At 32.9% G+C, this 26,480-nt stretch overlaps 6 protein-coding genes and 2 long non-coding RNA genes across 14 annotated transcripts; 5 read left to right on the top strand and 3 right to left on the bottom strand.

Moving 5' to 3' along the window:
* Window positions 1-438: 438 nt before the first annotated feature.
* On the bottom strand, window positions 439-1,256 carry LOC135121531 (uncharacterized). Its single transcript, XR_010279027.1, has 3 exons — window positions 1,017-1,256; window positions 833-967; window positions 439-724 (listed from the first exon to the last, which is right to left on the bottom strand). It is a non-coding gene; the product is annotated as an uncharacterized LOC135121531 (long non-coding RNA).
* Window positions 1,257-1,551: 295 nt separating this feature from the next.
* Window positions 1,552-2,777, top strand: LOC135121507 (uncharacterized). Of its 6 annotated transcripts, XR_010279017.1 has the most exons (4): window positions 1,554-2,121; window positions 2,173-2,245; window positions 2,319-2,508; window positions 2,583-2,777. It is a non-coding gene; the product is annotated as an uncharacterized LOC135121507 (long non-coding RNA). The 6 variants fall into 6 exon arrangements; XR_010279018.1 differs by having other exon boundaries at window positions 1,552-1,602; window positions 1,666-2,508; XR_010279015.1 differs by having other exon boundaries at window positions 1,554-1,769; window positions 2,017-2,508.
* Window positions 2,778-6,114: 3,337 nt separating this feature from the next.
* On the top strand, window positions 6,115-8,194 carry LOC135121522 (EARP-interacting protein homolog). Its single transcript, XM_064045827.1, has 13 exons — window positions 6,115-6,169; window positions 6,245-6,328; window positions 6,379-6,511; window positions 6,585-6,723; window positions 6,775-6,871; window positions 6,943-7,006; window positions 7,152-7,362; window positions 7,414-7,492; window positions 7,551-7,639; window positions 7,702-7,768; window positions 7,822-7,904; window positions 7,958-8,041; window positions 8,096-8,194. The coding sequence occupies exons 1-13, from the start codon at window positions 6,134-6,136 to the stop codon at window positions 8,190-8,192; spliced, it is 1,263 nt and encodes a 420-aa protein (XP_063901897.1). The 5' UTR covers window positions 6,115-6,133; the 3' UTR covers window positions 8,193-8,194.
* Window positions 8,195-13,397: 5,203 nt separating this feature from the next.
* On the bottom strand, window positions 13,398-15,691 carry LOC135121517 (integrin-linked protein kinase-like). 2 transcript variants are annotated; one of them, XM_064045820.1, is made up of 12 exons: window positions 15,559-15,691; window positions 15,345-15,510; window positions 15,201-15,296; window positions 15,052-15,148; window positions 14,928-15,002; window positions 14,650-14,845; window positions 14,256-14,329; window positions 14,131-14,195; window positions 13,965-14,072; window positions 13,800-13,905; window positions 13,615-13,739; window positions 13,398-13,548 (listed from the first exon to the last, which is right to left on the bottom strand). In XM_064045820.1, exons 1-12 carry the CDS (start codon window positions 15,642-15,644, stop codon window positions 13,399-13,401), a joined length of 1,344 nt encoding a protein of 447 aa, XP_063901890.1. In that variant the 5' UTR covers window positions 15,645-15,691; the 3' UTR covers window position 13,398. The 2 variants fall into 2 exon arrangements, with proteins under 2 accessions (XP_063901890.1, XP_063901891.1); XM_064045821.1 differs by lacking the exon at window positions 13,398-13,548 and having other exon boundaries at window positions 13,654-13,739; window positions 13,792-13,905.
* A 946-nt stretch (window positions 15,692-16,637) lies between these two features.
* LOC135121521 (transmembrane protein 14C-like) lies at window positions 16,638-17,269 on the top strand. The gene is made up of 5 exons (XM_064045826.1): window positions 16,638-16,685; window positions 16,752-16,833; window positions 16,912-16,955; window positions 17,030-17,044; window positions 17,151-17,269. Exons 1-5 carry the CDS (start codon window positions 16,661-16,663, stop codon window positions 17,267-17,269), a joined length of 285 nt encoding a protein of 94 aa, XP_063901896.1. The 5' UTR covers window positions 16,638-16,660.
* Window positions 17,270-17,306: 37 nt separating this feature from the next.
* Window positions 17,307-19,101, bottom strand: LOC135121520 (translation initiation factor eIF2B subunit alpha-like). Its single transcript, XM_064045825.1, has 10 exons — window positions 19,046-19,101; window positions 18,891-18,992; window positions 18,781-18,837; window positions 18,638-18,729; window positions 18,399-18,515; window positions 18,247-18,337; window positions 18,031-18,194; window positions 17,779-17,861; window positions 17,585-17,690; window positions 17,307-17,426 (listed from the first exon to the last, which is right to left on the bottom strand). The coding sequence occupies exons 1-10, from the start codon at window positions 19,059-19,061 to the stop codon at window positions 17,307-17,309; spliced, it is 948 nt and encodes a 315-aa protein (XP_063901895.1). The 5' UTR covers window positions 19,062-19,101.
* Window positions 19,102-19,229: 128 nt separating this feature from the next.
* Window positions 19,230-24,195, top strand: LOC135121519 (multiple myeloma tumor-associated protein 2 homolog). The gene is made up of 9 exons (XM_064045824.1): window positions 19,230-19,319; window positions 19,399-19,451; window positions 19,547-19,586; window positions 19,659-19,736; window positions 19,796-19,883; window positions 20,134-20,179; window positions 20,767-20,846; window positions 20,908-21,083; window positions 24,065-24,195. The coding sequence occupies exons 1-9, from the start codon at window positions 19,295-19,297 to the stop codon at window positions 24,193-24,195; spliced, it is 717 nt and encodes a 238-aa protein (XP_063901894.1). The 5' UTR covers window positions 19,230-19,294.
* LOC135121518 (uncharacterized) lies at window positions 24,175-26,093 on the top strand. The gene is made up of 12 exons (XM_064045823.1): window positions 24,175-24,261; window positions 24,310-24,415; window positions 24,471-24,560; window positions 24,739-24,880; window positions 24,932-25,039; window positions 25,101-25,144; window positions 25,201-25,285; window positions 25,339-25,403; window positions 25,458-25,578; window positions 25,648-25,723; window positions 25,799-25,899; window positions 25,962-26,093. Exons 1-12 carry the CDS (start codon window positions 24,231-24,233, stop codon window positions 26,091-26,093), a joined length of 1,101 nt encoding a protein of 366 aa, XP_063901893.1. The 5' UTR covers window positions 24,175-24,230.
* The last annotated feature ends 387 nt before the right edge of the window (window positions 26,094-26,480 follow it).

The following is a 26,480-nucleotide window of genomic DNA, read 5'->3' as shown; positions in this document are numbered from 1 at the left end:
CTCTTTTGCTTTTTGTCCACTTCAGTTAGGTCTGTATAGTTTTGTTCGGCGCTCTGAGTAAGTAGATTATGAAACAATTGGAGCCCCGTCAACGGCTCGTTTACTGCTTTCTGGCCTTCAATATAAGTCCATGGGCACGTACAGTAGTGCGCATTTTGAAAAACAAAATAAGAGCTTTCAAAAATTTGTTCAGAGGCTTCTTGGCTAATGTTAACTTTCGCTTTATTTTTCCACATATCGCTAGATTCAGTAAGTGTCCAAACTTTATTGCTATCAAAACTGAAATTTCCAAGACTTCTGTTACAAAACTGACAAAATAACATCCAAGTTGACATCAGGCTATTAAATTTAAATTTCCAGCCATATAAACTGAAGAAGACACAATGCTTTATAAACTTAGAATTTTTTAATTGTGGGTCATCAGGTAAATTTTGTAAGAAAAAATTCCAATCAAGATTATTTCTTTCATACCAAGTATGTACTGTATCTATAAACGCCTCTGGAAGGCTCAAGGCCACCAAAAAAGTTTCAAGTGAAATATTAAATAACTTAATTTTATTATAGTTTTCAGTAACACAATCAATGAAATACGTTAAAGCATTCTTTGGTGAAAACAGGAAAGGAAGTAACAGTTTCTCAGAGCAATAGAATTTTTTCCAAGGACAATGTTCGGCATGATTCTCAGTGAGAGAGCATACATAACGACTTAAAACCCTATTATAAACTTTCAAAATATAGAATATTAAAAATGCAATTCCTTTATTATTTACAAATCCAAGTTTATATATATATATATGATAATATAGTATAAGCTACATATACGAATCAATACCAGCGGAAGTTTGTGTAGAATCTGAAAACCCACAATAGAAAGAGCTTAAGCAAATGTCACAGTACAAGACATTCCTCCCCTTATTACGCCATCCTCTCTGTGAAACTTTAAGTGGTGAGAGGATATAAGGAAACCCTAACGAAAGATGTTTAATAATAAATAAAAAAGCGATCTTATAAATAACCTGCCCAAGTCGAACGCCTAAACGAGTTTAATCGGTAATACCAATATTCAATACTCAGGAGCTCCAAAATTATATCCTTCTGGTCGAGATTAAGATTATATAAAGAACCTTCTTTAGTAGTAATATTGTAGTACTTATCTAAAAAGTTATTAATTTTTGATATTATATAAAGCGTCTCGTCATCAACTCTTCCCATATCTTCTAAGCTGATATTATAACCCTAGTTAACTGAAGAGCAGAAGTTTAAATAACATGCTCATACTTTCGCGTTTAAAAACATTTTATAAATCTTTTAGTAATAACCTTGAAAGCGAATATAAAGCAGAAAAATTATAGACGCACCTGGTGTGAACATCAAACAAATTTGGGTTTAATTTTTTAAACAAATTAGTTAATAAAGCGGTACGTTAAAATTAAAGGACCCAATTTAGTTATATATGGTTTTATTTGGTAGAATACCATATTGTTACAAATAATATAAAATTGGAGTATAAAAGGGCTTCAAGAGCGGGGCACGGCCTTTCTCGTTTCGCCTGCTTTTGCTCCTCCCTGTGCCTGCGTTTCTCGACGGGTGTACGCTGCCGTGGTTGTCGTAGCCTCCTTGTCCGGTTTTCTGTTATAAGTATAAAGATTCATTTGACTTCGCTAGCACTCACCAAGAAGTCTTTTGCGGCACACTTATTTTTAGCTCTTTTTGCTTTCTGCTTTTTGCCCGTTCATGGCAAGAATAATCAAGTCTTTTCAGGGCTTTTGGTAAATTGCTTTTTTAGCTTTTTTGGCAATATTGTTTGCTCGGGTCGCGCGCCGCGCTCGTGTTTTCGCCTGTCAGCTATGCACGTTGTGCGCTTTAGCTGCGCGGAGTTTTAAAAATTAGCTCTGACACACGCACTGCTTTACTCGTGATGCGCACGGCCACTTTTTAGCTTGTCGCGCGGAGTAAACTATACTTGTTGCGGTTTACTAACTTTCTAATTTGGACTGAGCGTTTGTTTGAATCCAGGTTTCGACCGAAGCCATTAAACGAAAGCAACAGAGCACCACCCCGTCCGTGCCGGGCTAACCTTCACGTGCAGTCGTTTTCGTCCCCCTTGGGCTCAATAATTTTGTAATTCATAGCGGCCTTTAGCTCTTTTCTTGTGCCATAATATTGCAAAAGCTTGCATATTTTAGTTACTGAGGATTTTTAATTGAAGTTATCGCTTCGAATTATCAGCGAAACGCATTATGAGGCATAATTTTATTTGAAGAAGTGTCTATATATAAATATATATACTAATTTTTTTTTTACGCCTACGCTTGAAGACTGCTTTTTGGTAACTCCTTTATAGCCCTTTAACTCTTTTGCTTGTCAAGCTGAATAGGAAGGCACCCCTTTGGCGTCTGGGATTTACTAGCATGCTTTTATGTCTTTTGTTTATCATTTCTTATAGATACTCGCGTGTAAAGGGAGAGTATTGTTGAAGTGACGTTTGTTTGCCGCAACGTGTTTCAGGTCTTTTTTAGTTTATTTTGTTTATATCGAAGTAGCTACGCTAACAAATATAATTCTTTATTATTACGGATTAGTACACTGGAATTTGGGTTTGCTAGCGAAATATTGAAGGTTAGCACTTCCGGAGTAAAGACGAGAATTCATGCGCTTGATGGAACTGAAGCTGCAGCTTCCTCGTCAGAGTCAAGCACGCCCGCCTCTCAGCGAAGACACCATAACTTTTTCGATACTGTGTTCTGCTACGGGATAATAAAAACTGTTATCATTTCCTTTTGAAGTTAAGTTTACTTGTGGGATCTCCTGCTCGCTCGCCTCAGGGATTGAACCCCACAGCAGTGGACGCATCCCTTTAATGAGAGTCAGTTAAGTTGATGGTTCGTAGGAGATAAAAAGTATCAATAAACAGTCTAAATATGAAACTTCAAATATAAATTGAGTACGGAAAAGTTGAGCGGATAACGTTTAGAGAGTTGCTATAGAAGCAAGCTAAGCGCGTTATGTACCTGTAGAGTCCCTCCTTTCCTGAACTACTATGCCTTCGTTGTGAAACATCCTCAACCCTTTTGGTCAGCTTGGCGGTCGGCAAGGAGAAAGAACAGTGAGACTTACCAGTAGTGGCCATTGTGGCATGAGCTCAGGCAGGTGGAGCACGGCTCGGTCACGTGGTAGCCTACAACGTTCCCGCTAATTTCCGTAGTCCTGTTAAGGGCTTTAATAGAAATGCATATTATTACCACGTGAGGCAGGCTATATCCCGTATTCTGCAAAGACAATTTTTTGTGGTGTACTCCTTATTTATAGAAGGAATAGCTAAAGAGTGCTTTACCTATACTTGAAAGAGAAAAACCTTGTTAACTAGTTGAACTGCCGTTGTCGGCGCCAGATCGGTTGAATATAACTCTACCGATATGTCGCCTTTGCGTTTTAAGAACGATTATTTTTACGAGTAACGATAATAGGCTAAACCTAACAAAACGGCCTTCATTCCCCTTTTGCATATATCTGCTTGACAATACTTGCAGGAGAGACGCGTCACAGTTTTAGTCCTAAAATGCTGTAAACGCATAGTAAAAGTTATACTTTTGTTTTAAGGATGATTTGCTAGAGGCCGAGTTCGAGTCTACGTTTAAATCGTAAATACTTTTTATTGTTATGGCAATGATTTTCTCTTATATAATTTCTTGTATCTATTTAGAATATCAAATCGTTTACTGCAAGAGCAGGTAACTAACCTAACTCATAAAGTACTTTAAATCTTAAGAATTAAAAGCAGTGGGAACAACACTTGCTTGCATATTTTATAAAGCCGCGTGATGAGAGAGCGTTTACGAGGGTTACCCATTTTAACTAATTTGTATAGTCCTAACAACAAGGTTAACCACCTATTTTTGCCCACCCTTTTTCACAAAGGGCAAGAAGGGTAAATTTGTTTTGTATATATAATAACAATGTATCACCTGACTAAGATTGGGCTGGTTACTTTGGAGAAGCCACTGTCTAGGCATGTTTATAATAAGTTGCAGTCAGTACGGGTCCTAAGTATAATACAAATCATATAGCTGTTAATTCAAATTTCTTATTGTTTAGCATTTAATTATAAAAGTTCGACAGTTGCACTATTATACGCTTTTTAAAATATATTTTAAATTAAGATATACGAATTTTTGGTACCATTACCATAAGCTATTCTGAGAGAGATATAATAATTAACAAACCCAGACCTTAGAGTTAATAGTTACTTTTCTCTTGTGCTGCCAAGGTTTTGAAGTAAAACTGCAAATATGTTTTCTGTAAATATATTTTTTAAATATTATACATGTTTAAGAGAAAATACTTAAATAAATGATATACCAATTGAAGACCTCTTGATCTAAGTAAAGTTTTATACTTAAGCTAGAAACTAATACTGAGTGATAACTGCTGTCACTCGTGATTTGGTAAGTGGGCAATAATAATATTCGTTAAACAATATGTTGCCTAAAAAGCTATATTTTTATTCGCTAACACAAATTTAGAAACGATTTTTTTTAAAAACCCATAAATGTTTTTCATAAGAGCAAAGAAATTGAAACATTTAGAATTAATAATTGTGTATATATTTGTTAATAATATAGCAATATTAAATAGTGTCACACTATTAGCATTTACGCGTAAAAAAGTGCATCTCCTTTAAGGAAGTTACTTGATAGGTAAGATGAGGAAATGTTGTTAAAAGTGGTTAGTATATTAGATCATAATGCACAATTAAATTAAGAACTAAACTGTCATAATTAAAGAAGAAATTAGGACGTCTATTACTCGCTTATTAGAGTTACTAAACTCTCCACCTCAACTAGTTAACCCATTTTATAAGTATATAAGAAACTCTTTTCTTGAAACCAACTTTTCGGTCTTATGCTTGTTATCATCGCGTAGCTCTACGAATTTTTATTTGTTGATATAAATTAAATTATGATTAGCTATTTTAACAACAGCCTAGTAGATAAAAAGGAGAATTAAAGCTAAAAATATGTCTGTGAGGTGCCACTGTCAAGCTAGTAATGTTATATATATGAATGGTATACCAATAGTGTAGCTCTTAACGATTCAATTATGACGAATCGTGAGTAATTAAATCTGTATTATTGTGAAATAAATTACTTATTAGTGGCTAACATAGACAACGGAATTTGATGGTTATTACTTCGTTCTGTTCCTTTACTTGATGACTCGATATGATGAGTTAGGAGGAAAAATAGAAAGCGTTTGAGTCTTAATACTTGAAAACCTTGCATAGCTTTTTCACCAATAAATATTCAACTTTATTTAAAATTATTATAAAAATGCTTAAATGACCTTAAAGACAGGGAATACAATAACTATCACATTATTTTAAAAAGTCAAGATTTTTAATATAAGATTTGACCATACCATCACTAAAATATTTCTGTACTGATTATTTCATTATCATAATAATGCCTTAAACGAAGCCAATCTAAATGGAGGACTAAAACCGATGTGTAACCAAGTGTAGCATTAGTATAAATATGAGCGCCGATAATTTAATCTTATTTTTTGTTTCTCTCTTTTTAAATTTTTTAGGTACTACAGAAGCTTCATAAAAAAGTTAAGTACGAAATATTTAGTAAAGTGGAAGAAAATTTTTATAATATATTATCGCCCGCATTTGTAAAACTTATATCATATATATGTTGAGCTTAAATACCGTAGAAAACTGCACACTCTGAGGTTTATTTACGCCAATTCGACTTAACATTTTTTATTAATACCTTAAAAAGAAGTAACGGTTTTGCGTTGAGTATAACATGTTACCCTTCCTGCTATTTAATAGTTAAAACACTTAACTGTTTATACTTAGTTAAACCTTCTTTAAAATTTAAAAGTTTTCGGATTGAAAGCACCGTTTTTGTGACTACTTTAGTAAGTTCCCAGCTACAACTAAAAAGTCGTTTATGCTGGAGCTGAAAAAAGGTTGGCAATTTTAACAATAGAGACTTCATAACAAATAAGCGTGGGCTGGGCGATTAGTACAATATACATAAAAAAGGCAGCCCATTAAAATAAACTATCCCCTAGTATAAACTAAGTAACAACGACCTCCGAGAAATTTTTTTATCTGCAAGCGATGTGTTCCGTGCTTATTTATGGCTTAGACTCCCAAGTGTTTTAATACATAAATAGTTTTACTCCATTCTCACTCAAGCTATTTTTTTTATTGTTCACTGACTCTGTGTAGGCTAGGAGTTTGGCTGTCCAGCAGGACTCTTCTGATTTAGTTCGTTTCTTTTTAGGAACTCTTAACTTAAAACAAGAAAACAAGGCCTTTAAGTTTTTATAATTTCTTTTCTCCCCTTATAGTAGTAAAATTAGATTTATTTGCTTGAATACGACGAGGAGCTCTCACAAATTAATAGCTTGTCTTTTGAACATCCAGTTGGCGAAATATGGAACATAGAGACGAGTTTTTCTTCCGGACAGTATTTATCAACCTGTTATTCTGATGGTTAATTTTCTATAATACCTTATATTCTATAGAAATGGGTTTTACTTTTTTTGAAATCTAATTATTTAAAAAGGATTGATGAAGTATCGACGAGCTGCACGCATTTGGAGAGCCAATATCCCTGAAAAGAAACTAAAAGATGTTGATGCTTGCGAAGTTGGTAACTTAGAAGCTCTTTTTGATATTTCTCCTCAAGAACAATCTATTAAAAAGTATTTATGATTTTTCACCACATTCATATTGTTAATAACTTTTTGTAAAAGTTTGCTTTGGAACCCGTTAGGAGACACCACGTTTTTATCAGTTGGCGAAAAGAATGTTAATATGCATGACTTGACTACTTTACAGTCAATTCTGACGGTAAACTAAATATTATCCTTATAACTTTTATTCTGTCTTATATTCTTGAACTTTTGGTAAGTTTTAAATAGGTGGAGCCTTCTGTTTCAAAAGAACCTTTATTTTCCGGAAGATGGTCTCCTCACCACTTCGCAAGTGAGTGCTTTGGGGTAAACTAAGCACTTGTGCTTAAGAGGCTTACCGTTATTTACCCTACGTTTGTCTAAAATGGTTAATTTGCCTCTTGTGCACTAAATATATGGAACTGCGTTATTTATTAGTTACCCGTTATTAAAGTGATTAAAACTTTTTGGAAATGGTTTAACACGTACGAATTTTGCTAAACAAAAAAAATATTATAATTTACACTGCTTATTTGAATTGCTGGAAAGTGAAAGCGTGAAAGATCACGTGGGCGTGCTTACACTTTTAGTCACATTTTCTTTTATACAAGCACTATTTGCTGCCACCCAAGCCACGTCTGTTCTCTGCTGGGATTCACGCTCTTCCAGGTATCACGCCTTGCTAGGCCCTCCTCACTGTCTGCAATAACAATAAAGCAGTCAAGTATTTTGTATAGCCGACGCACATATGCAGGCTGTGCGGACGGTGGACTTCAATCCCAATAAGCCATATAGCCTCGTATGATTGCTACGAAATATTTCAGGGCGGCGCGCGCTGGAGCTCATTTTTTCATAAGGCAACAGGCGGAGACGACGGCTGTATCAAGTTTTGGGACACGCGCAGCTGTAACGAACCGCTGAAGATCCTCGAGCAGCACACTCACTGGTCTAAAGCTCGCTATGTTTGTTTTGTTTAGGTGGTTCGTAAGCCTTTTCATATTTTTCAAGGGTGTGGAGCGTTCGGTACAATCACTTTCACGACCAACTCTTGCTTAGTAGTGGTAGTGACAGCAAAGTATGGTTGTATTTACCTATTACAGTAAAGTTATAAAACCTTATGCTATTGAGGTTTGCCTACACAACGTTACCTCACTCTCGAGTGATCTATTTAGCCACGTCGAGTCTTCTGAAAGCGGCGAGGATGCTCTTCAGTAAGTATTGAGCTCTACTTTAAGAGACTTGATGCTAGTATTTTCTTCCACAGATGCACAAGAAAGGAACTTTTTGAAGATAGAATCATAAAAGTTTACGAAGATCACGAAGACAGCGTCTACGCTACGGAGTGGAGGTCCTTGCGCGCTTATTTTATATTTTGCTTGTAGTTAGAAAAACCATTAATCAGTTCTGCTGATCCCTGGGTTTTTGCGTCACTTTCTTTTGACGGCCGGTTTGTTGTCAATCATGTGCCAAGCGAAGTGAAGTATAAAATTTTATTATAATTGCTCGAAAAGTGGAATAAAGAATTTGGCTTATGTTTTATTAATTCTTCGTAGTGGTTAATCAATTTATTAATTTAATGCTGGGCTACTAAAGATCCAAGCAACTAAGAATCTCTATTAAATAAAATGTTAATGATAAACCCGTGTACTATGTCAAAGCATCATACATACTTTTAATCAAAATATTTGTACGTATAATCCCTTGCATGGAGACTTATTTGGTTTTTTTTCGATCTGTACTTATACCTTTTACCAAAAAATAAATCGATATAAAAAACCGTTCTTATCTTTCTGTAAAAAAAATTTGTTAATGCTGTGTCATAAAGTTCAGAGAAGGTCCGCACTTGTTATAGTATATACTAGGAAACAACACTGTAGTATAGTTCGAAAAACACACTAATATAATGGTGCTATCTCTCAGTATACTGGTAATATAAAAACGCCTATAAAGTTTTAAGTTAAAATTTAACTTTTATATCTTAAAAAGCGACTCTTTCCGATTAACACGTGACCGCAACCACCAAAAAGTAACGGGTTTGACTATAAAATTTTATAGATCTAAAACTTTAAAAAGGGGACTTTTAAGTTACCATTACAGAATAGGAAGATTTAAGAAATAGTTATTTAAAGATTATTATATACCTATAACATCACGCTTTGAAGGCAGCTTAAGTGTTTAAAGAAGATTATAAGACAGTCTAATAAAACTCATCTCTTTTTATTACTGTAACTTGGTAGAGCGCTATAGATTAAGTGTAAGATCTACGTGATAGAGGTAGTCCACTGACCTTTAGTAAACAATATATCCGTTATCTTAAGGGGGAAATTTTCCTATTTTGGTTTTTTTAAAATTTTTTTAAAAAAAAAACATTTGTTTTTATTGATTAGAATTCTTATCGGTATTAGCTAACAGTTAGATTATTTTAAGAGAAAGTTTTTGCGTCCATTGTATCATAAGTTTCGGCCGGATTTAGTGTAATTTTATGTCATGGAAAATTTTATTACAGTAGTTGTTTCTTATACTACCTTATAACCAGTATCCCACGACCTGCCATTGGAAAAGGACTCGAGAACTAACATAATAGTAGTCCTGCTTTCCGCTGACAACGCCTTAATTTGCTTTCTTGTACCAGGCATAAAGTTTTTTTACACGTTCCCTATTGCTCTTCGGGAAAGTCTAAGTAAGTTTTCAACTTCGCTTTGTAAACATATACATATCTACTGTACAGAAGTCCCAATGATATAAAAGTCCTTTTTTCCCGCGTGCATAAAACAAATAGTTGTTTTACGTGTATCAATTATTAATTTAAAAGATGAAATGAAAAGTGTTTGATGAAAACCCTTAAGAACATTCGTATTACGAAATTATCATAACTTCCGCTTGACATTTCTCTTTTTTTCTTTTTGTCGTTTTTGGGTGGTGCGCACTGTAGCTGTGTCCTCCAAGCAACTCCAAGTCATCAAATAAATTATACCAGTTGATTAATGTTTCAACCTAATAATATACACCTTTATTCGACTGTAATATAAAGTTCTCTTAACCAAGTTTGTAAAGCGAACTTTATTAAAAAATGAAATATGGAAATATAACTAATATTATTACTATTCTCAACTGTGAAAGAAGTTTTTTTAATTAAATAATACATAAAGCTAAATAATTCTAACAAATTAACGTTTAAATGGAGGGTACTAAAAATAAAAGGTGTTACCTTATCTAGGATTATACGCAAAAATAAAATCTAAAAAGATTATATAAATACCCCCGTGTTACGCCTTTATATATGTACGCTACCGTTCAAAGTTGTTTCAATTTTTTTTCATTTTTTTAGTCAATATAGAATAACTTTTAAATAAAGTAATGGATTACTTTAATTTTTATTACAGTAAACTTCTATTTTCGAGCTACATTCTGTTGAAACGATCTTAAATTGGTTTAATATTCGAAAAGATAAGAGCTTGTAAAGTTGTAAGATAGTAGAAACAATTTAGCACGTAGCAGTAATATAATTTAATATATGAGGTTTTAATAATTAGCATAGCCCCCTTTTGTCAGAATCGCTGCTTGTGTCCCTTTGGCATACTGGCAATCAAATTGTGTAGCCTTGACCCCGTGTTATATTCACCCATTCTGTTGGTGCACGTGTTCAAAGCTCGTCCCAGTTAGCAAGAGCTGATTCGTATGATCCAATTTTCGCTTCAAGATGCCCCAAGCATGCCTAATGGGATTGAGATAAGAAGATTGCGGAGGCTAGCCCAGCGCTTAAAACGACTGAATTGGAGCCAGGATTGTACCAATAGTGCAGTGTGACATGGAGCATTATCCTGTCAAAAAACCATTTCACCAAGACTAAGGTCATACCTATCGCATGTTCTGGGTAGGTCATTCTTAATAATGTCTAAATACGTGCTTGCGGTGATGCCCCCTGTCACTTTTTCCAAATATATTCGTCCCCCTTAGGTGTTATATCGGACCAAATCATAATCGATCCTCCCCCATGTTTATACGCTTGCACTACCTTGTGATCAAGTATTCTATTATCGCCGGATCGCTCCCAACACCACCTAATACCGTCTGGACCAATCGATCGATCTGGTCTCATCCGAAAAAATTACTTTTTCTCTGTCGGGAATGAACCAATTTTCGTACTTCTTCGCAAACTCAAATTTTAGTCACTTGTGACGGTCTTTCAAAGTGGTTTTAACAATTTATTTTTGGTATGGAGACCAGCGGAATGTAATGCCCTCGACCTAATGTTGTTTCTATGATTTTTGAAGCTTTCTCTGCCGATTCAGTTGCACCCAATGTCACTTGTTCGTAGAAGTCAAACTACATCCCGGTTTTTCAAGACCTTTGGACGCCCCGGTTCATTGCAAGGACGATTTGGATCATATTGAGCTCTGATCCGAGATATTTTGGTCTTCCTGACACAACATCCCCGAGCGATCTCAGCATAAGGCTTGCTTGATCTAAAAGACATTTTTACATCATTTTCTTTATCAATTGAAAGTTTACCCACTATTAAATTAAGATCTTTAATTAAGATCTCCTTTTTGGTCACTCAAATGCTTTAAATAAACCCCTATGATGTAGTAGTCATAAAATTTCGTATAAAGATTGAAACATTTTTGCAAGCTGTGGGGTCACGTGCAAAACCTTTTTAGCCGTTACCTACACTTAACAAAACGATAAAGACTTAAGTAAGAAAACAGTTCCTCTAATACAAACTACACTGAATAGATCTCATTCTAAACTTATATGTATATAAGGTATCAATATAACCAATTATTAATTAAAATTTTATAGAATTCTTACGAAAAAATTCAAAACATGGAAACAATTATGAACTATAGTGTCTATGTCTAAGGTTTAAATATTTTTAAAGGGATGTAATAGTAATAAAATTCAATAGAAAAAATAGTAAAATTTCGGCAAAAGATTTACAAAGTGAAAAGTGCAACCCTTTCTCATTTTAATGTTGCTTATAAGACATTTATATGTTGATTGCAATACAAATTATGACTTAAATTAACGGATACAATTTTGTAATAAATTGCAAGTCATTTCGGAAAATTTATGGCGCCCCAATTTCAGCTCTTCGAATGCCTACATGGAATGCTTTTTCAACTTCCCGAAAAAAAGCTATTAATTAGTATGCTTACAAATAAATTTGTACTTCAAACACTGAGTATCTCTCTAATTTCCTGCTTTAAATCCAAAAAACAACTTTTTATTCCTTTTATATAACTAATTAGTTGAAGTCCTTATAAACTTTGTTATATGGTGAAGGCATATTTATTTACGCTTGTGGAATAAATCTCACATCACGCTGCAGAGCGTGGGTGCTTTTAGACGAATATTTTTCTCTTGCATTTATTATACGACTTGTACGATTCAGCTTTAAGCGCAGACGCCCGGCAACTCCCCACGCTAATCGTCTATATTGTAAATATATAACGGTTTACTCGTCGCCAGGGTTAAAGTTATAAGTTTTTCTAACAATGGCGGCTAGTTTTTCGCGCTCGCGCGTTCAACTTAACACGGAGAAGAGCCAAATACCTTTTTACTAGGAGAAAGCACACTGTTGTTGCCCTTTGCCGGAGTGGGAGCAACCCCAGACAAAGAATCTTAGGGCCAGTATTAACAGTCAATTGGTGTGGGAGGCGGTCGCACCTGGAAAAGGTGATGACGAAGTTCAAGGCGATACTTAAGCATTGTACCTACTTTGCAATAAGAGCGCAGTTTCTACTTGTTCCTTGAATCCAGTCAGCCATGACCTACGAAGCTGCCACCTGGTTTCGCCAGTAATGGCAAGAACTAGATGCTGAGTCCATGACAACGCGCTGTGTTTTTGTTCGGACGATGCTTTACCTCGATCATGTTATGAAGAAGTTTGTAAAATAGGGACAAACTTCTTATAAAAATAACAATAAAAACATATTTACTCCTTTTTACTAAGTAGGTGATGGATAAAGTGGTTTTTGCATTTAAAAGTAAGCACTAACAAGTTAGAAATGTAACTTATTTTATAGATTAAAAACCCTATCCCTTTCCGTATAGTATAAACTATGGCGCCATTATAGGGTAGCGAAGATTAATGAGAACAGTTTTTAGTAGTAACTCGTTACTCCCCAAATAAATATATAAATGAGCACTAAAACACTCTCTCCACGCTTACCCAACATAAACGACCCCATAAAAATTACTTGAGACCTTAACAAAAAGTTATTTATACTCCTTAACTAAAGCCCATGTTACAAAACATCTCATACATTCGTAAATCTCTTGTGAACTTAAAAATATGCAAAAGTGTGAAAAAGCAGTAGCCGTAAATACAGCATTCTAAGTAAAAATAGTTTTTTAAAGGTCCTATTATAAAAATTTGTATTTTTGGCTTGGTCAAATGTAGGTTTAAACAATCAACCGTTCAATAACTTGGACTATCTTTATAAATAAATAAGTATTAGATTATGCATTTCTGGTGTATATTCTAAAAAATAACCATATTTTTTTATTTAAATACAGTTTGGTATAGTTTTGATTATATCATATAAGGGTGTATATGTGGTAGCCATGTTTTATAATAGTCCGTGGGATTAAGATTTTTAAAATAAAAGTTAATATTAAAAAAATATAAAAAACCCATAAATAAATAGATAATTATGTCTAGAATTTATTATGTAATGTCTGTGATAAAATGATGCCATTTCAACCGGAAAGTAACTTTTGAAAAATTTTGCAAACTTCAGAAATGGGGGGACGAGCGTCAACATCTTTGTCCCAACAAAGTCTTATAAGTTTATTTATGTGTGACGGGGTGTCGGCCTCAATTTTCGGGCGAATGTCCGAATTTAGCACCTGACAGGAATATATTTTGTTGTAATTGAGCAGAAATGGGAGGCTGAGTCGTTGGAGGAAACAAACCATTGTCCCAATAACTAAGGCAGGCAAGCCCTGGAAGGGCTCCGCGGGGCTAAACAAACGATTCAGAATAACGCCGAAGCTGTATACGTCTGCGGAGCTGTCCTGCACTCCCATTTGCTTCAGCACTGTTCCCGCCAAATAATTGGTTTATATTGAAAAAATGCACCAAACACACACCAACGGACCCTCGGGAGCCACGTAGGCCGGTTCATGGGTAATAGGGAAGAAAGCCGTATTGAAGGTGAAGCCAGCAGAAGCAACGTTCAGTAGAACATTAAACTTTGAATCGACCTACGTTATTTAATGCTTTCTCATGCGACCGCATTGAGAAAAGCCGCAGAAGGCCTCACCAAACACATCTTGAGGTTTAGCCGGAGGTAAGGAAGAGGGTCCTCGAGGCTATGGAGGTACTGCAAGCCCTTCGCAATGCCGTGCGCCATGCGGTACTTCTGCTCGACCTCGTTGGGGTTAGCTAATGAGCGCAGTGCAGGGAGGGAAACGCGAAACGGAATATACTTTAAGGTGGAGCTGCGAGTCGGCGAGAACTTCCTCGAGACTTCCGCGGGGAATATGCTGCGACACTTACAAGAAAGCTCGACTCGCTAAACTTCGTCGATCAGTTCCGTATCAAGAATACTAACCAATGCTCCAGCCGCCCTCCAAGCGAATCACTCCGACTATCGAGAGCACGGAATTTACTGGATCCTCCATCTTCCTAAAATTCCGATAGAAAAGAATCCACGTCAAATAATGAGTAAAAATAAAATTAATCTTTTATGCAGATATGTTAACAAGTTATAGACAACAAAATATTATAAATTCTATAAGTATACACTAAATTGTAAATCTTTTAAAATTATTTACTAAATTTAAAAATGTAAACTATAATAGTTTTATGACTACAACTATCTACAATAATCTTGTTATATAAAAGATTTCAAAAAGAACAAAATAATCTGCATACAAATTAATTCGTTGGTTATAAATAAGCTTAATTTAAATTTAGATTATAGTAAAAAAAATAACGAACATAACCATAAACGGCCGGCTTCCTGCAGCCAATCGTTGATGACTTTTTCGCTCATCTTTTCCGACCATCTCAAACGGCGTACAGCCACTTTTCTTTCCTTCCAAATGCCTGTAAAAGTATCGCTGTAAGTCCCCTTAGAAATACGATCCTTTATTTTAACGGCTCCTGGAGGGATCTCAAGCTTTACAAACTTGTAAGAAACTGTATATATGGAATAGTAAATTTAAATTAAAAATTGAAAAGTTTACTTTAACTTTAGCCTTTGTTAATTAATTAAAATTACTGAGTTCGCGTCCATGATGGTGTTCATCTTTGTAGGGGACAACCTCCAGTCCTGTATTAAAGCTCTTTGCTAGTTCTTAAGTGAAAATAAGTATGTGAATAAAAAAATTTCTACGGATAAACACCAGTCAACATTTCCTTTTGTTCTCGATCACAAAAATCTAAAGGCTCCTTTCCGTATTTATTAAGCGGTCTTAATTGTGAGCCATGCCGTAGTAAACGCTAAAAGGGGGTTGAAGTATTTATAAAAATATTCTAATAATGTGAACAGGACTTCGGCGATTTCCATATTTCTCCAAAGGCAGGCATAATGAAGGGGAGTATTTCCGTGTTCATTGGTGCAATTTACGTCTAAGTCCCACTCAAGAAGCTAGAAAAAAATTACGCAGTATTAAATAAAGTATAGAAAAGGTAGAACCTTTGTTATGGCCTCTTTTCTTTCAAAAGAAGTAGCTAAGTGAAGAGCAGTGTCACCGGAGTCAGTAGCTTTCCCAACATCAACTCCGCAATCTTTTAGTAACTCTAGTACCGGGACGTGATTGAACTGCGCGGCCCAGTGGAACAACGTAAAACCATGATTATCACTAAATAAGTAATATAAAAACTGTAAATTACATATATAAAAATATTACGTTATTTCTTTTTCGGTACAGTTTTGGAGATAATCTCGTAGAAAAACTACGTCACCTTTTTTAGCTGCACTAATAGCGTCAGTCATTCTTATTATAAAATGTACTTTACTTTATATTTAGTTATGAAGTCACAATTAAGTAAAGCCTGCAAGTATTTTAAATATAGTCGACATTTTTTCCTGTCTTCTCTGTTCGCTGTTCGTTAAACCTCACATTTGCGATCTTTGGGGCTCCCACCGAATGAGCTGCATGTAACTACGCGCAAGTATATTCAACAATATTAGAAAAATAACTTCATATGTGAGAGCGGTATAATTGCCGTACAAAACAAAAAATAATAATGGAAGAGTTAACAAAAGAAAATATTAAATAGCTAAAACAGCTTTTTGAGTAAAACATCATACCCCGTTAATAAGGGGGTCGTAGCGGGCTTGCCCTTTTGACCGTAGTTAAATATCTAACGCCATAATAGTATTAAATCTGCCCTGCTTCCAGGCTAGCTTCCTCGTAATGTAAAATTTATTTGGAATTATATCGGAGCTGTTTTGAAAAAATTATTTTATTTCTTCGAGGAAAGCGTGTACTTTCGGGTGAACTAAGTAATTTAATTGTACGCTAATACTTAAAGAAATAAAAATTTTTCGGGAGCGCGCTGCACTTTACCAATTCGAACAGCACTAGTATACAATTACATTATAATGAATGATATACTTGTTAGCTACAAAAATAATATCGCTGAAGAATAGTAAACAAAGAAAAGTTATTAATTTTTTTCTTTAAAGAACTACATGTTATTGCGTAGAGCTGGTTGTCTTCAATAAGTCAACCCTATTTTCATATTTAGAAACTACTAACCAGTTAACTGCATTACACATTTTTAATAAATCTTATGATCTTTATTACTATTTATTTAATATGTTTAGCACAGAATATTTTGGTTTTTTATTTTTTCTATTGAAAACGTTCTTTTGAATGCAATACAATTAATAGCAACAACTGCAGTCTAAGGTCAACCCTCTTGGAAGGATTATAAGCCCTTCGTGTCTTGCTGTTGTAGCAAAGCCAAGTTTACAAGATAATGTCGAATCACTTCAACTATACCATGGCTGTGGTAATGGCCGCTGGAGGTTTTTGTTTGTTAACTATAGTAGAAATAATAAACTGTAGTAAAAAAAACTTTTATATAAATAAAGGGACCTTCGGCTACTTGAAAAGCCGCTCTTTACCCAGCTTGGTTTCCGGTTTGGGTTTTGGTTTGCTCTATGGAGTGGCAGGGTGAGAGACCCCGTTTATAAGAAACTTTTTGCAACTGTCTTCTAGCTAATATATGTTTTACTTTTCCGCACCAAATAGATACCTTCATGGAGAAGAAGGACACATTATCGCTGCGGGGACAAGTACTTAAATCAATTTTTTTAAACAGTTTTTAAGTATTATCTATAAACTGCTACTAACTAAATTATTATAACAGGCATAGCTGTTCTAGGTTGGGCATGGGCATGAAAACAATTTATTAATATTCATCCTTTTTTTAGTTTATATACATTTCCCTATTGTGTTTTTTCAATAATCTCTTTTAATTACTTATTAAGCCGTTATGGGAAGTCGATTGAGAAAAACAAGAAAGTTTTTCCCTGCAGGTTTTATAACGGGGTGCTCTGCTTTATGCCTTGGATACAATTCTTATAGACTATACGGATATTACTACTAATAAAATCAATTTTTTTTTTGCTTTTTTATTCTTTATTTTAATTCGGACAAAGTTTGATTAGTTCATCACTGACGGCGGAGGGCGTCAGCACGCCGAGATCGGTGAAGAGGAGCTGAATATAACTAGGTGGAGTGAAGTCGAAAAGAGGATTGAAAAACTAAAAGTTAGTAAATAAAGTTAATAAAAGAACCTCATTATAATTATAAAAAGAAATGAGAATCATAATAAGAATATTTGAACTTTAATTAAATTTCAAAAAAAAATTACAAACCAATTCAAAAGTTATTTCGGTCAAAAAAAAATAACAACGTTAACCTTTACCAAATCTTTTGTTGCGGTATTTTTGTTTGGGGGCACAGAAGAAAAGTTTACGGTTTCGTCTTGTGAAGGAGGAAGATCGTCTTGCCGGAGAGGATACAGCCTTTGTGAATTTTATTATAAAATTACTCTTCTGTAGCACTTTTAAATTTCGTAGAAAGATAGAAAAAATAAATCAAAGTAAACGAAACCTCGCAAACTTGAAGCTTTCGACAATCCCATAAACTGGCTTGTGCGCTGCTACGGCAGTCAGCGCAAGCGGGTAAGTCCCGAGCTTGCCAAAAATATTTAAGAAAGATTTATTCAAATTATAATAATTTTTAAATAAAATTTTCTTGTGGCAAAATTTTTTTTAACTAAATTAAAATTTTAATTTGTTTCAATTAAATTTACAAACCAAACTAAAATAGAAATCCTCAAGAAAAACTTTGTTTTTACAATACTTTATTAATGACTCCGCCGTTTTCCGTAACATTTTCAGCACCGACGATAACGAAGTCCACGCGTTCCATTATCCTCCCGACGGCGCTGTCCAAAATGATTGTCACTGGAATCTCGTGAAGCGAAAGTTCTTCTGCGTAGCGATAACCCAAACATTCGGGTCTTCCTGTTTAGCATTTTTAAAAATATTAAAAGATAGGTAGTGAAATCTTAATAACCTTCAGTAACAATGACTTTGAATTTTTTTTTCTGGGCAGCCTTCAGAAGAAGAGTTTTTACGGTTCGTGAGTATCCGTGTGTTAATATTGTCTACTGAATTTTAAATAAAAAATTTAATTAAAACGAATTTATAATAAGAAATTCTCATAACCGCTCCGTCAGTTATAAATCTTTCTCCCACTTGAACAGCCTTTTGCCTACTACTTTTTACATTCTCCACAAAAGTTTTCCCCCTTTCTATAATCTCGTTTTTCCAATCATTAACATCCTGTAGGAAAATCATCTTTTCGTGACCAACCATATAAGTTAACTCCTCAGGAGTAAAGTTATATATATAATTGTAAAGGTTTTAAAGTAGAACAACAAAAATAGTAATATACATTAAAATACCACTGACAAATGATCTTTATCGAAATCAGAAACAAATGTTAAAAAAAGTTGGCATCCAGAAGCCGTAGACAAGTGCTGGTTAGAAGCGTAGCCTGACAAAGATCTTTATAAAAAAAAACTGGGTATGATAAAAAAAAGAAGACCTATTAATTCTTCTGCTTTGCAATTTAATTGGTGTTTCGTCTCCATAAAAGTAGAAGCTAAATAATGAATATAATAAAGGTAATTTATTGAAAAAAAATAAAAAAACCACCTTCACACTTGAGCAAAAACTCCATTAAAACTACAATTGCTGAAACCGCACTGGAGTCATCTTTATTATCATTTAACTTTTGAATAAAGGATTTCACAATCTCTTTACACGTCTTACTTTAACATTATAAGAGAACATAAATAGAAAAGCAAAACCTGATTGAGCAGGCATTTTAGAATAAATCGTACAAAGATACTTGAGCCGGCCCTGAAAGACCTCCTAAACTTTTATAACCTCGTAGAAGTTACAAATATCTTTGTGGTGTTTACTTGCACATACACTTTTAAACTAATATACTCTGGTTATAAAAACTTCACAAGTCAACTTGTATGAATAGTTACCTTTTAAAAAAAAAGTATTAAAAACGTAAATGCTGTTTTACTTTCGGCTCTAGTTAGAATTAAATGTTCAGCGGGTTAAGAAAAGGAGGTTGTACCTAAACAAATGCTTTTTTCTAACAACTGGGTTATTATGATTGTCATTATTAAGTTTCTTTTACATAAAATAGGCATCAGAGGCGGTCAAGATCAATTTGATTGGAATGATGTTAAACAAGACAAGGTTCCATATATATATTAAACCTTTTTGTTCAAAGTAACTTTATAATTTTCTTTTAACATTTGAACTCTTTATATTATGCCATTGTTTCATTTTAGTTTCGGGAGAATTATTTGGGAAATTCTCTTATGGCACCAGGTTTGAGAATTTTTTTTATTAGAGAGCTACTTGCTTAATTATTAGTTTTATATATTATTATAAATAAAAAAGTTGGTCGTTGGCAAAAAGGCCGTGACTTGAATTGGTACACTAAAAAAAAACAGAGTAAACCCGCCCATAACATATCTAGTATTAATTCTTCTTATAATTTGTAATACTTTTTAAAAACTTTTTCGCTTTATTATCAGCCGTTCTGACAGCGGAAGAAGATGAAAGGAGAAAACACGAAATAGCTTTAATTAAACAGCAGGAGACAAGATTTACAGCCGCAATGCTGTACTAATTACGTTAAAAATCTTTAAGTTCTTCTATAAGAAATTAAGTTAAATACTTATTTTATTTCTATTTTAGTTACTAAGAAGTTACGTAGAGTTCGCGCTATAAATATTATTTAACTGTATTGGTTTATTATAAAATAGTAACGGCTCTTCTAAATATAAAAAACTAAAATTAAAAATAAAAGTAAATAAAAGTATATTTACTTATATATTTAAGTAAACTAATCATCTATTGCCCCTCTGTGTAGGGCAGGCGAGCCCATCAAGCACAGATTTGTGGAACTTTCAAGAGATGTAATTTGCTTTATAAATATAATCTAATTTTTTTCATTTTTTCTTTAAATATTTTGATCTTCAAAGAAAAATTGTAAAACCAACTTTTATGCTGAAAATTTTGAGTTAAATTCTTTTTACAAATTTTTAAAATTGACCAGAAACCCCAATTTCTACACTATAAAAATTTCTATTCTACATTGGAATATTTTTTAGATTAATTTTGAAACGATAATTTTGATTTTTTATATAATAAGCGATTTAAGAAATTTAGATACTTTTCTGCCTCATTTTTCTTCCCTTAATTAAATCTCTCACCATCTTTAAAACTGTCGCTTATATATTTTCATAAAGTTATACGTAGCTTGTACTAAATAAATTTAATTTTTTTAAACAATTTTTTTTTAAGAATTAAGTATAAAAATTTAATCTTTATAAAATTAATTCAGCTTATATATCGAAAGTATATATCATTCGGGTGACTTTTATAGAAGAGCGTCTCCTCTAATTATACTTTAAATTATATTTGAATATATTTTTTAATTCATAACTTGTTGTAGATTAAAATTTGTTTAACAGTATATAATTTTAATAAATTTGGTAACTAGGAAAAAGAAGAAATCCTTAAGCGGGGGCACTGCGGCGAGGTTATTGCGGGCGAAAGAGTAGAAGGGATCGGATTTTCAAAGTTTTACCCTTCATCATAATTACAAGAGATTAATTATAAATTATAAAATTTTGCGTTTCAGGTCCGCCAATTATAAAAGAAGGCGAGAGAATACTGGCGATTCGCTTTTTATTAAAACTCCAGAAGAAATGATTAATAAAAGTTTGGAAGAAAATAAAAAAGAAACTGAAGAGGAAAAGCCTCTGAAAGTAAAAAAAGCAAAAAAAAAGAAAAAGAAAGAAAAAAAGAGCAAGAAAAGTAAAAAGAATAGAAAAAATAAAATAAAATCTTAAAACTACATTATTGCCGATTCTGTGATTTATTGAAAACTGGAATAATTAAATTAGAAAATTTGAATAGAATTAGTGGTTAATAAATTCCAGGAAAAATTTTAATTAGGAAGGTTTCGTAAATCATGTACTAAAGTGTATTCAGAGGACTTACAAAGTTTTACAGATTTAAATCTTTAAAATTTACTTAGTCGTCATTACCAAGTTAAAAATTTTAAAGCTAAAAAAAAATTGAACTTTATCAACTTATTACCAAATTTGTTTATTAGCTAATAATTTTTTAAGTAAAACACGATTTAAAATTATGAAATAATAGTGTTATTAAAAGTTGATTTACTTTAAAATTTTACTAGAAATAAAATTCTCTATAATTAATACAAAATTTTCTCAATTGCAATTAATAAAAGTATTTTTGACTTAGTATAAGTAATAAACAGTTAATAGTACTGTTGAAGAAAATAATTTACTTAATACAAAGTAGTACTTGCGTTAGAAATTAAAAAGTTGCGGACATACACTGCTGATCCTTCAAATATCGGTTGTGATTTAACTTAATGAGCAGTAATAAAAATCAAAGTTCAGGGTTGTTTCTTAAAGCCAATCTCTTACAAGAATAATAACTCGATGACCTGTCCGCTGCAAATGCTTAAAGGTTTTTAGTAATTAAGCCACTTTTTTTAAAGTAAAATCCATCTTATTTTACGCCTTTATTGCCTCCTACACGATCTTTTAAAACTTGAGGTATTTGGAGACGTGCAACAAATCTGTATCTTCGACACCTTATGTTCTTTAAATAACCTACTTACCTTTAACTTTACTTTTAAGTCGTGAGACTATTTAATCTAAACTAACCAAAAAGTATTATTATCACGTTAAATAAGGAAACACGGTAATTCAAAATAGTGTTCTAAAATAAGAGTATTTCTCTGAAGGAATTTTAAAAACACATATTGATAGATTGTTAAAATTTGTAAGATTAAGTGGAATAATTAAAAAAAACTGCAAAATAAAAACTAAAAGGGATAATATATAAAGAGGAAGTTTTATAGAAAAATGTTGATAAAAGGAACGCTAGCAAAAAAAAAGGGAAATAAAAAAAAAATTATAATAGGACAGGTAAAAAAGTATCAGATTATTTTTATATAATATTATATTTAGTAATACTTAACTAGTAAGTATCTAAACCCTAACCTTAAACTTAACCTAAACTTTCCTATTTATGTTCCTTTGAAGCTCACGAGCATAAAAGAATGTAACGGATTTTATTTTTTAAAAATTTACCTATATCTTTGGTTATATGATATAAAATCTTACTTCTTCAGGCTTTTCACTTCCACTTATAAATGGCTCGAAAATTACACTAACGGTTTTTTTAACGAGGTGGGAAGTCTACACTTCCCAAAGGTCGTGAAATTAAGAAAGAAGTAAAAACTGATCAACTAAAAAACTTCTCGCCTACACTCGAAAGACAAAATTAGGTAGTGGACGCTTTACATCAGAAAATATATACCAACCTTGGCCTCACGGCTATACTTATTACCAAACGCTCCTGCATTTTTTAACTATATTGTGGTGAAACATCTATTAATAGAGGAAAGCGTGCAAACAAGGATCATAATATTAAGTATATTACGCATTGCTAAGCCAGAGCGTCAAAGATTAAATTATTTGCTTGCCTCCGCACATGTGCAAACATGCACATTAAGTCCCACTGATTACTGTAATTAGTAATAATATTAGTCATTTTTAAGAATATTGAGCTCTATATATTTTTTTAAAAAACGAACAAAGTTATGGATGATAGTTTTAATATACATTGTTATAAACAAAACCATGCCTTTTGTAGAAAAGTCCATAGAGGTTTGTTAGGATATATTATTACGATTGTTTTAAGTACAAAGATACATACACGAACAAGCTACGTGTCGCACAACTTTTTCCCATTTGTTTACAAATACATAAATTAATAAGCCACCGATGGACTGTTTAGTAGAACTAAATTTGTTATAGGACCGTTAGAAAAGGATATTTTAAAATAAAACGTGTTTAACTCCCTACTAAATACTTTTTTAAAATGATTTTTTTTGCCAAAAAAGACGGGGATTTTTTCTAAGTTTAGGGGCATTCCATATTTAAAACAAATATCTATTGAAGAAACGGTTCCTGTAGCGGGTTACTTTATATTTTGTATACTTTTTCTATTTTTTTTGGTTTATGGTCTTCTTCAACTTGGTAATATTTTTCTTTTAATACGATAATACTAAATTTTTAATATTTAAAACGATTTACAACTTTTAAAATAACGAGGTTTTTATAAAAGTGTTTTCATTCAAAGTCGAGCATACTTTAATAAACTACGTTTTCATTTCTGGCATGATGTTTAATAATTTCGTTAAAGTCCAGTAAACAGAATAATCCCTAGATAGCTGACACTGAGGGTTATTAAAATCTACTTGACTTCAAACTATTTACTTATCACACGCACTGTAATTTTAAGCTACTATAATTTAAAGGCTTTTGGCTTCAATTGATAAATATTATTTTTAATACCTTACTATTTACAGTTAGGTCTTTATCATCCAGACCCCTATAACAAAAAGTACGCACTATTTATAAATTTTACAAGCCGAGCATATACTCTATTTTAAAAAAAATAATGCACTTACCGTGTTAAAAAGTAGTTTATCAGTCTCCCCATGTAAAAAAAAAAATTAAATATTGCGTTTTGCTTTTACTACAATACAGAATAATCGACTTTAAAAACGGTTTACCTCGCAAAATGCGAAAAGTAAGGAAAACAAAAAAAGACGAGGAAAACTTTAAGTATAAATAAAAAACTAAATGAATTCAATGTTTAAACGGACTTTTTTAATATATATATTAATTTATCTATAACGCAAGAATCTGCTTAATTCAAAACTAAAAGTTCTTAAACGTCTTCGCTGTTAGGAAATTTCGGGGGCTTAACTAACAATACTAGTCAGCCGAGTTCAAATAATTGTCAGGCGTATGAGGCAGGAAACAATACCATAGTCGTCATCCCTACCGGCCCGGTTAGTTTGATATGCGCAATAGTTTAATTTCCTTGCGTAGTATGAAAACATAGAAACCGTATATGAGTTCGACGGACTTAAAGCTTTACGATGGTAATAACATATATATACCTTAATAATAAATTTATTATTTCGCTTTAGAAGATCCTATCCCTATACCTATTCAAAAGTTTGTGCTGGTTCTCGTTAGGGGATTGTACGGAGATCTTCACGGATTAATAACTGAATATCTGATGAAATTGAGATAGTATGCCATATTAGTTTTTTTTTGGAGATATTTCTATAGTTTTGCAATATAATAGTGCACGCTCTGAAACTTTAGCGAAGAGATTAGGTTTAGAAAATAAACAAGTTTTAGATATCCTTTCATCTATGAGGGATGTTATTGCCAGGTACATTCTTCGGGAATTGTGGGTTTTTTTTAAAACTGATCTTTAATTTATTTTAAAAGTGTGTTATTATTATACTGTTTTATATATTAATAATAATATATTAATGTTGTTCCCTCTCGAGCCCCGAAAAGTTAACAAAAGTAACCTTTTTTAAACAAAAAAAAACTTATAAAACTAGTGAAGAAAAAATTAAAGACAAGACTGAAGATATAAAGAGGTTTCGACACGGCCCTAAAAAGGAATTTTATTATTACATTAACTATGAAACAATTCGTGAAATTTACTGCTACAAGAAAAAAAAGATCTTCGAGTCTCTTGAAGTTATTACAACTAAATTTATTTTAATTTTTAAATAAATTTTAAAATTTAAGGAGCAAAAAGCTCAAACTTCTTATGAATGCGAAAAATGCAAGAAACAATATACCGAGTACGATATTATGTTTGGCAATACTCGTTGCCGCACTTGTCTGGACGCAGAGGTTTTTCTTTATAGTATGCGTGCCGTAAACTACTTTTCCCCTCTACCTTCAACTTACAAAGATTATCGTAGTGGATCGCGAGCATCACGAATCTCAAAATTTTCGGTGGGCTCCTATTAATTTATTTTTGCTAAAAATTATATGCTTCCGGTCATTGGTAGACTGCGGCAAGACTTTAAAACTATCGCGCGAGCCTATGACGAGTGTGCAGACATCGTCATCGAGGCTGAAGATTTGCCTAACGTTGTAAATTTTCAGTATAAATATTTTTTAATTATAATTTTATTTGATTTTTTTAGCAAAAGAAGAAATTGATTGACCTCCATCCATTCGACAATAAAGAGGCCTTGCGAACCAGTAAAGTGTTAGACCCTTTTCTATTAATATTTATTATCATATTTTCAATCTTTTTTTATAGATCCAATTTTGCACCGCATAAAGATAATATTAGAGAAATTCACGTGGACATTGGAAGAAAAAGTAGTCAAGAAAATTTGACTTCTATTAGCGATAGTTATGTAATCTCGTACTTTTTAGGGGTGCGTTCATTATTTTTTGTAAATTTTGTAGGGAAGAGTTTTGGATTAATCTTTTATTTTACTTGGCAGTGTTTATATAGTAACGAGTCCGAAACGGAGCTGGTCGAATGCGGATTTAGGGGATCTTCACTGAATCATTTGCATGGTTTAGCGATGTCTAGCATTCATCGCCATTAATTTATTTTTTGGCTGCTAAAGAGTTTGTTAATTTTAAAAAAAGAATTTGATGGCTTTCAAATTTGCTATGAAACGACTGATGATTTTACTAGAGCCACCGCCCGAGTGGCAGGGAGAGTAACAGAGATGCCTCAAGTGGATCGGGTCTGAATCGCCTGCGTTGATATTTATATATAAAAATATTTTATACTCTGTTTTTCTCGCAGAGAAGTGAGGATATAATGACGGACGAAGAATATGTCGATTACTATCATCTCCGGTGCGCTATAATTAGGAATCACATATGTGCTTTATTTCGATCTTCCTCGCATTTAAAAAATAAAAAAAAAATAAAATGACTTTATATATATTACGGGGTTGTCTGCGACAGTTTACTATTTTAATTTTCAAAGGCAGCAAGATTGAGCTCTAAGCGATTATTATAAAATACTATAAAAAGAGTTAAGCTTTACTTATATAGAAGATAGCTCTAGAGAACAAATGGGTTTGGGACTAAATCTCACACGAATAGTTAGTAAATATATTGCACCTCTGTTAAAAGAAAACTTAAGTATGCAGATATTTTTTATAAAGTGTGGAGAGGTTGGGAATCATCGACATATATCATAACTATGAATAAGATTTAAGTAAATAAGGTTTCAAGTATTGTCTTTAACGCAATGAAGAAAGTAACTTTGAGTTATGCGACCCGCTGGTGGGTGTACTTAATTTCCTAATTTTAGATT

Source organism: Zophobas morio, unplaced genomic scaffold (assembly GCF_036711695.1).
Source record: "Zophobas morio isolate AGI-343-1 ecotype UQ-CSIRO unplaced genomic scaffold, CSIRO_AGI_Zmor_V1 ptg000600l, whole genome shotgun sequence".
NCBI classification, from domain to species: Eukaryota; Metazoa; Arthropoda; class Insecta; order Coleoptera; family Tenebrionidae; genus Zophobas; species Zophobas morio.
The sequence above is the reverse complement of the archived record's forward strand: the minus strand, read 5'-3'. Positions and strand labels throughout refer to the sequence as shown.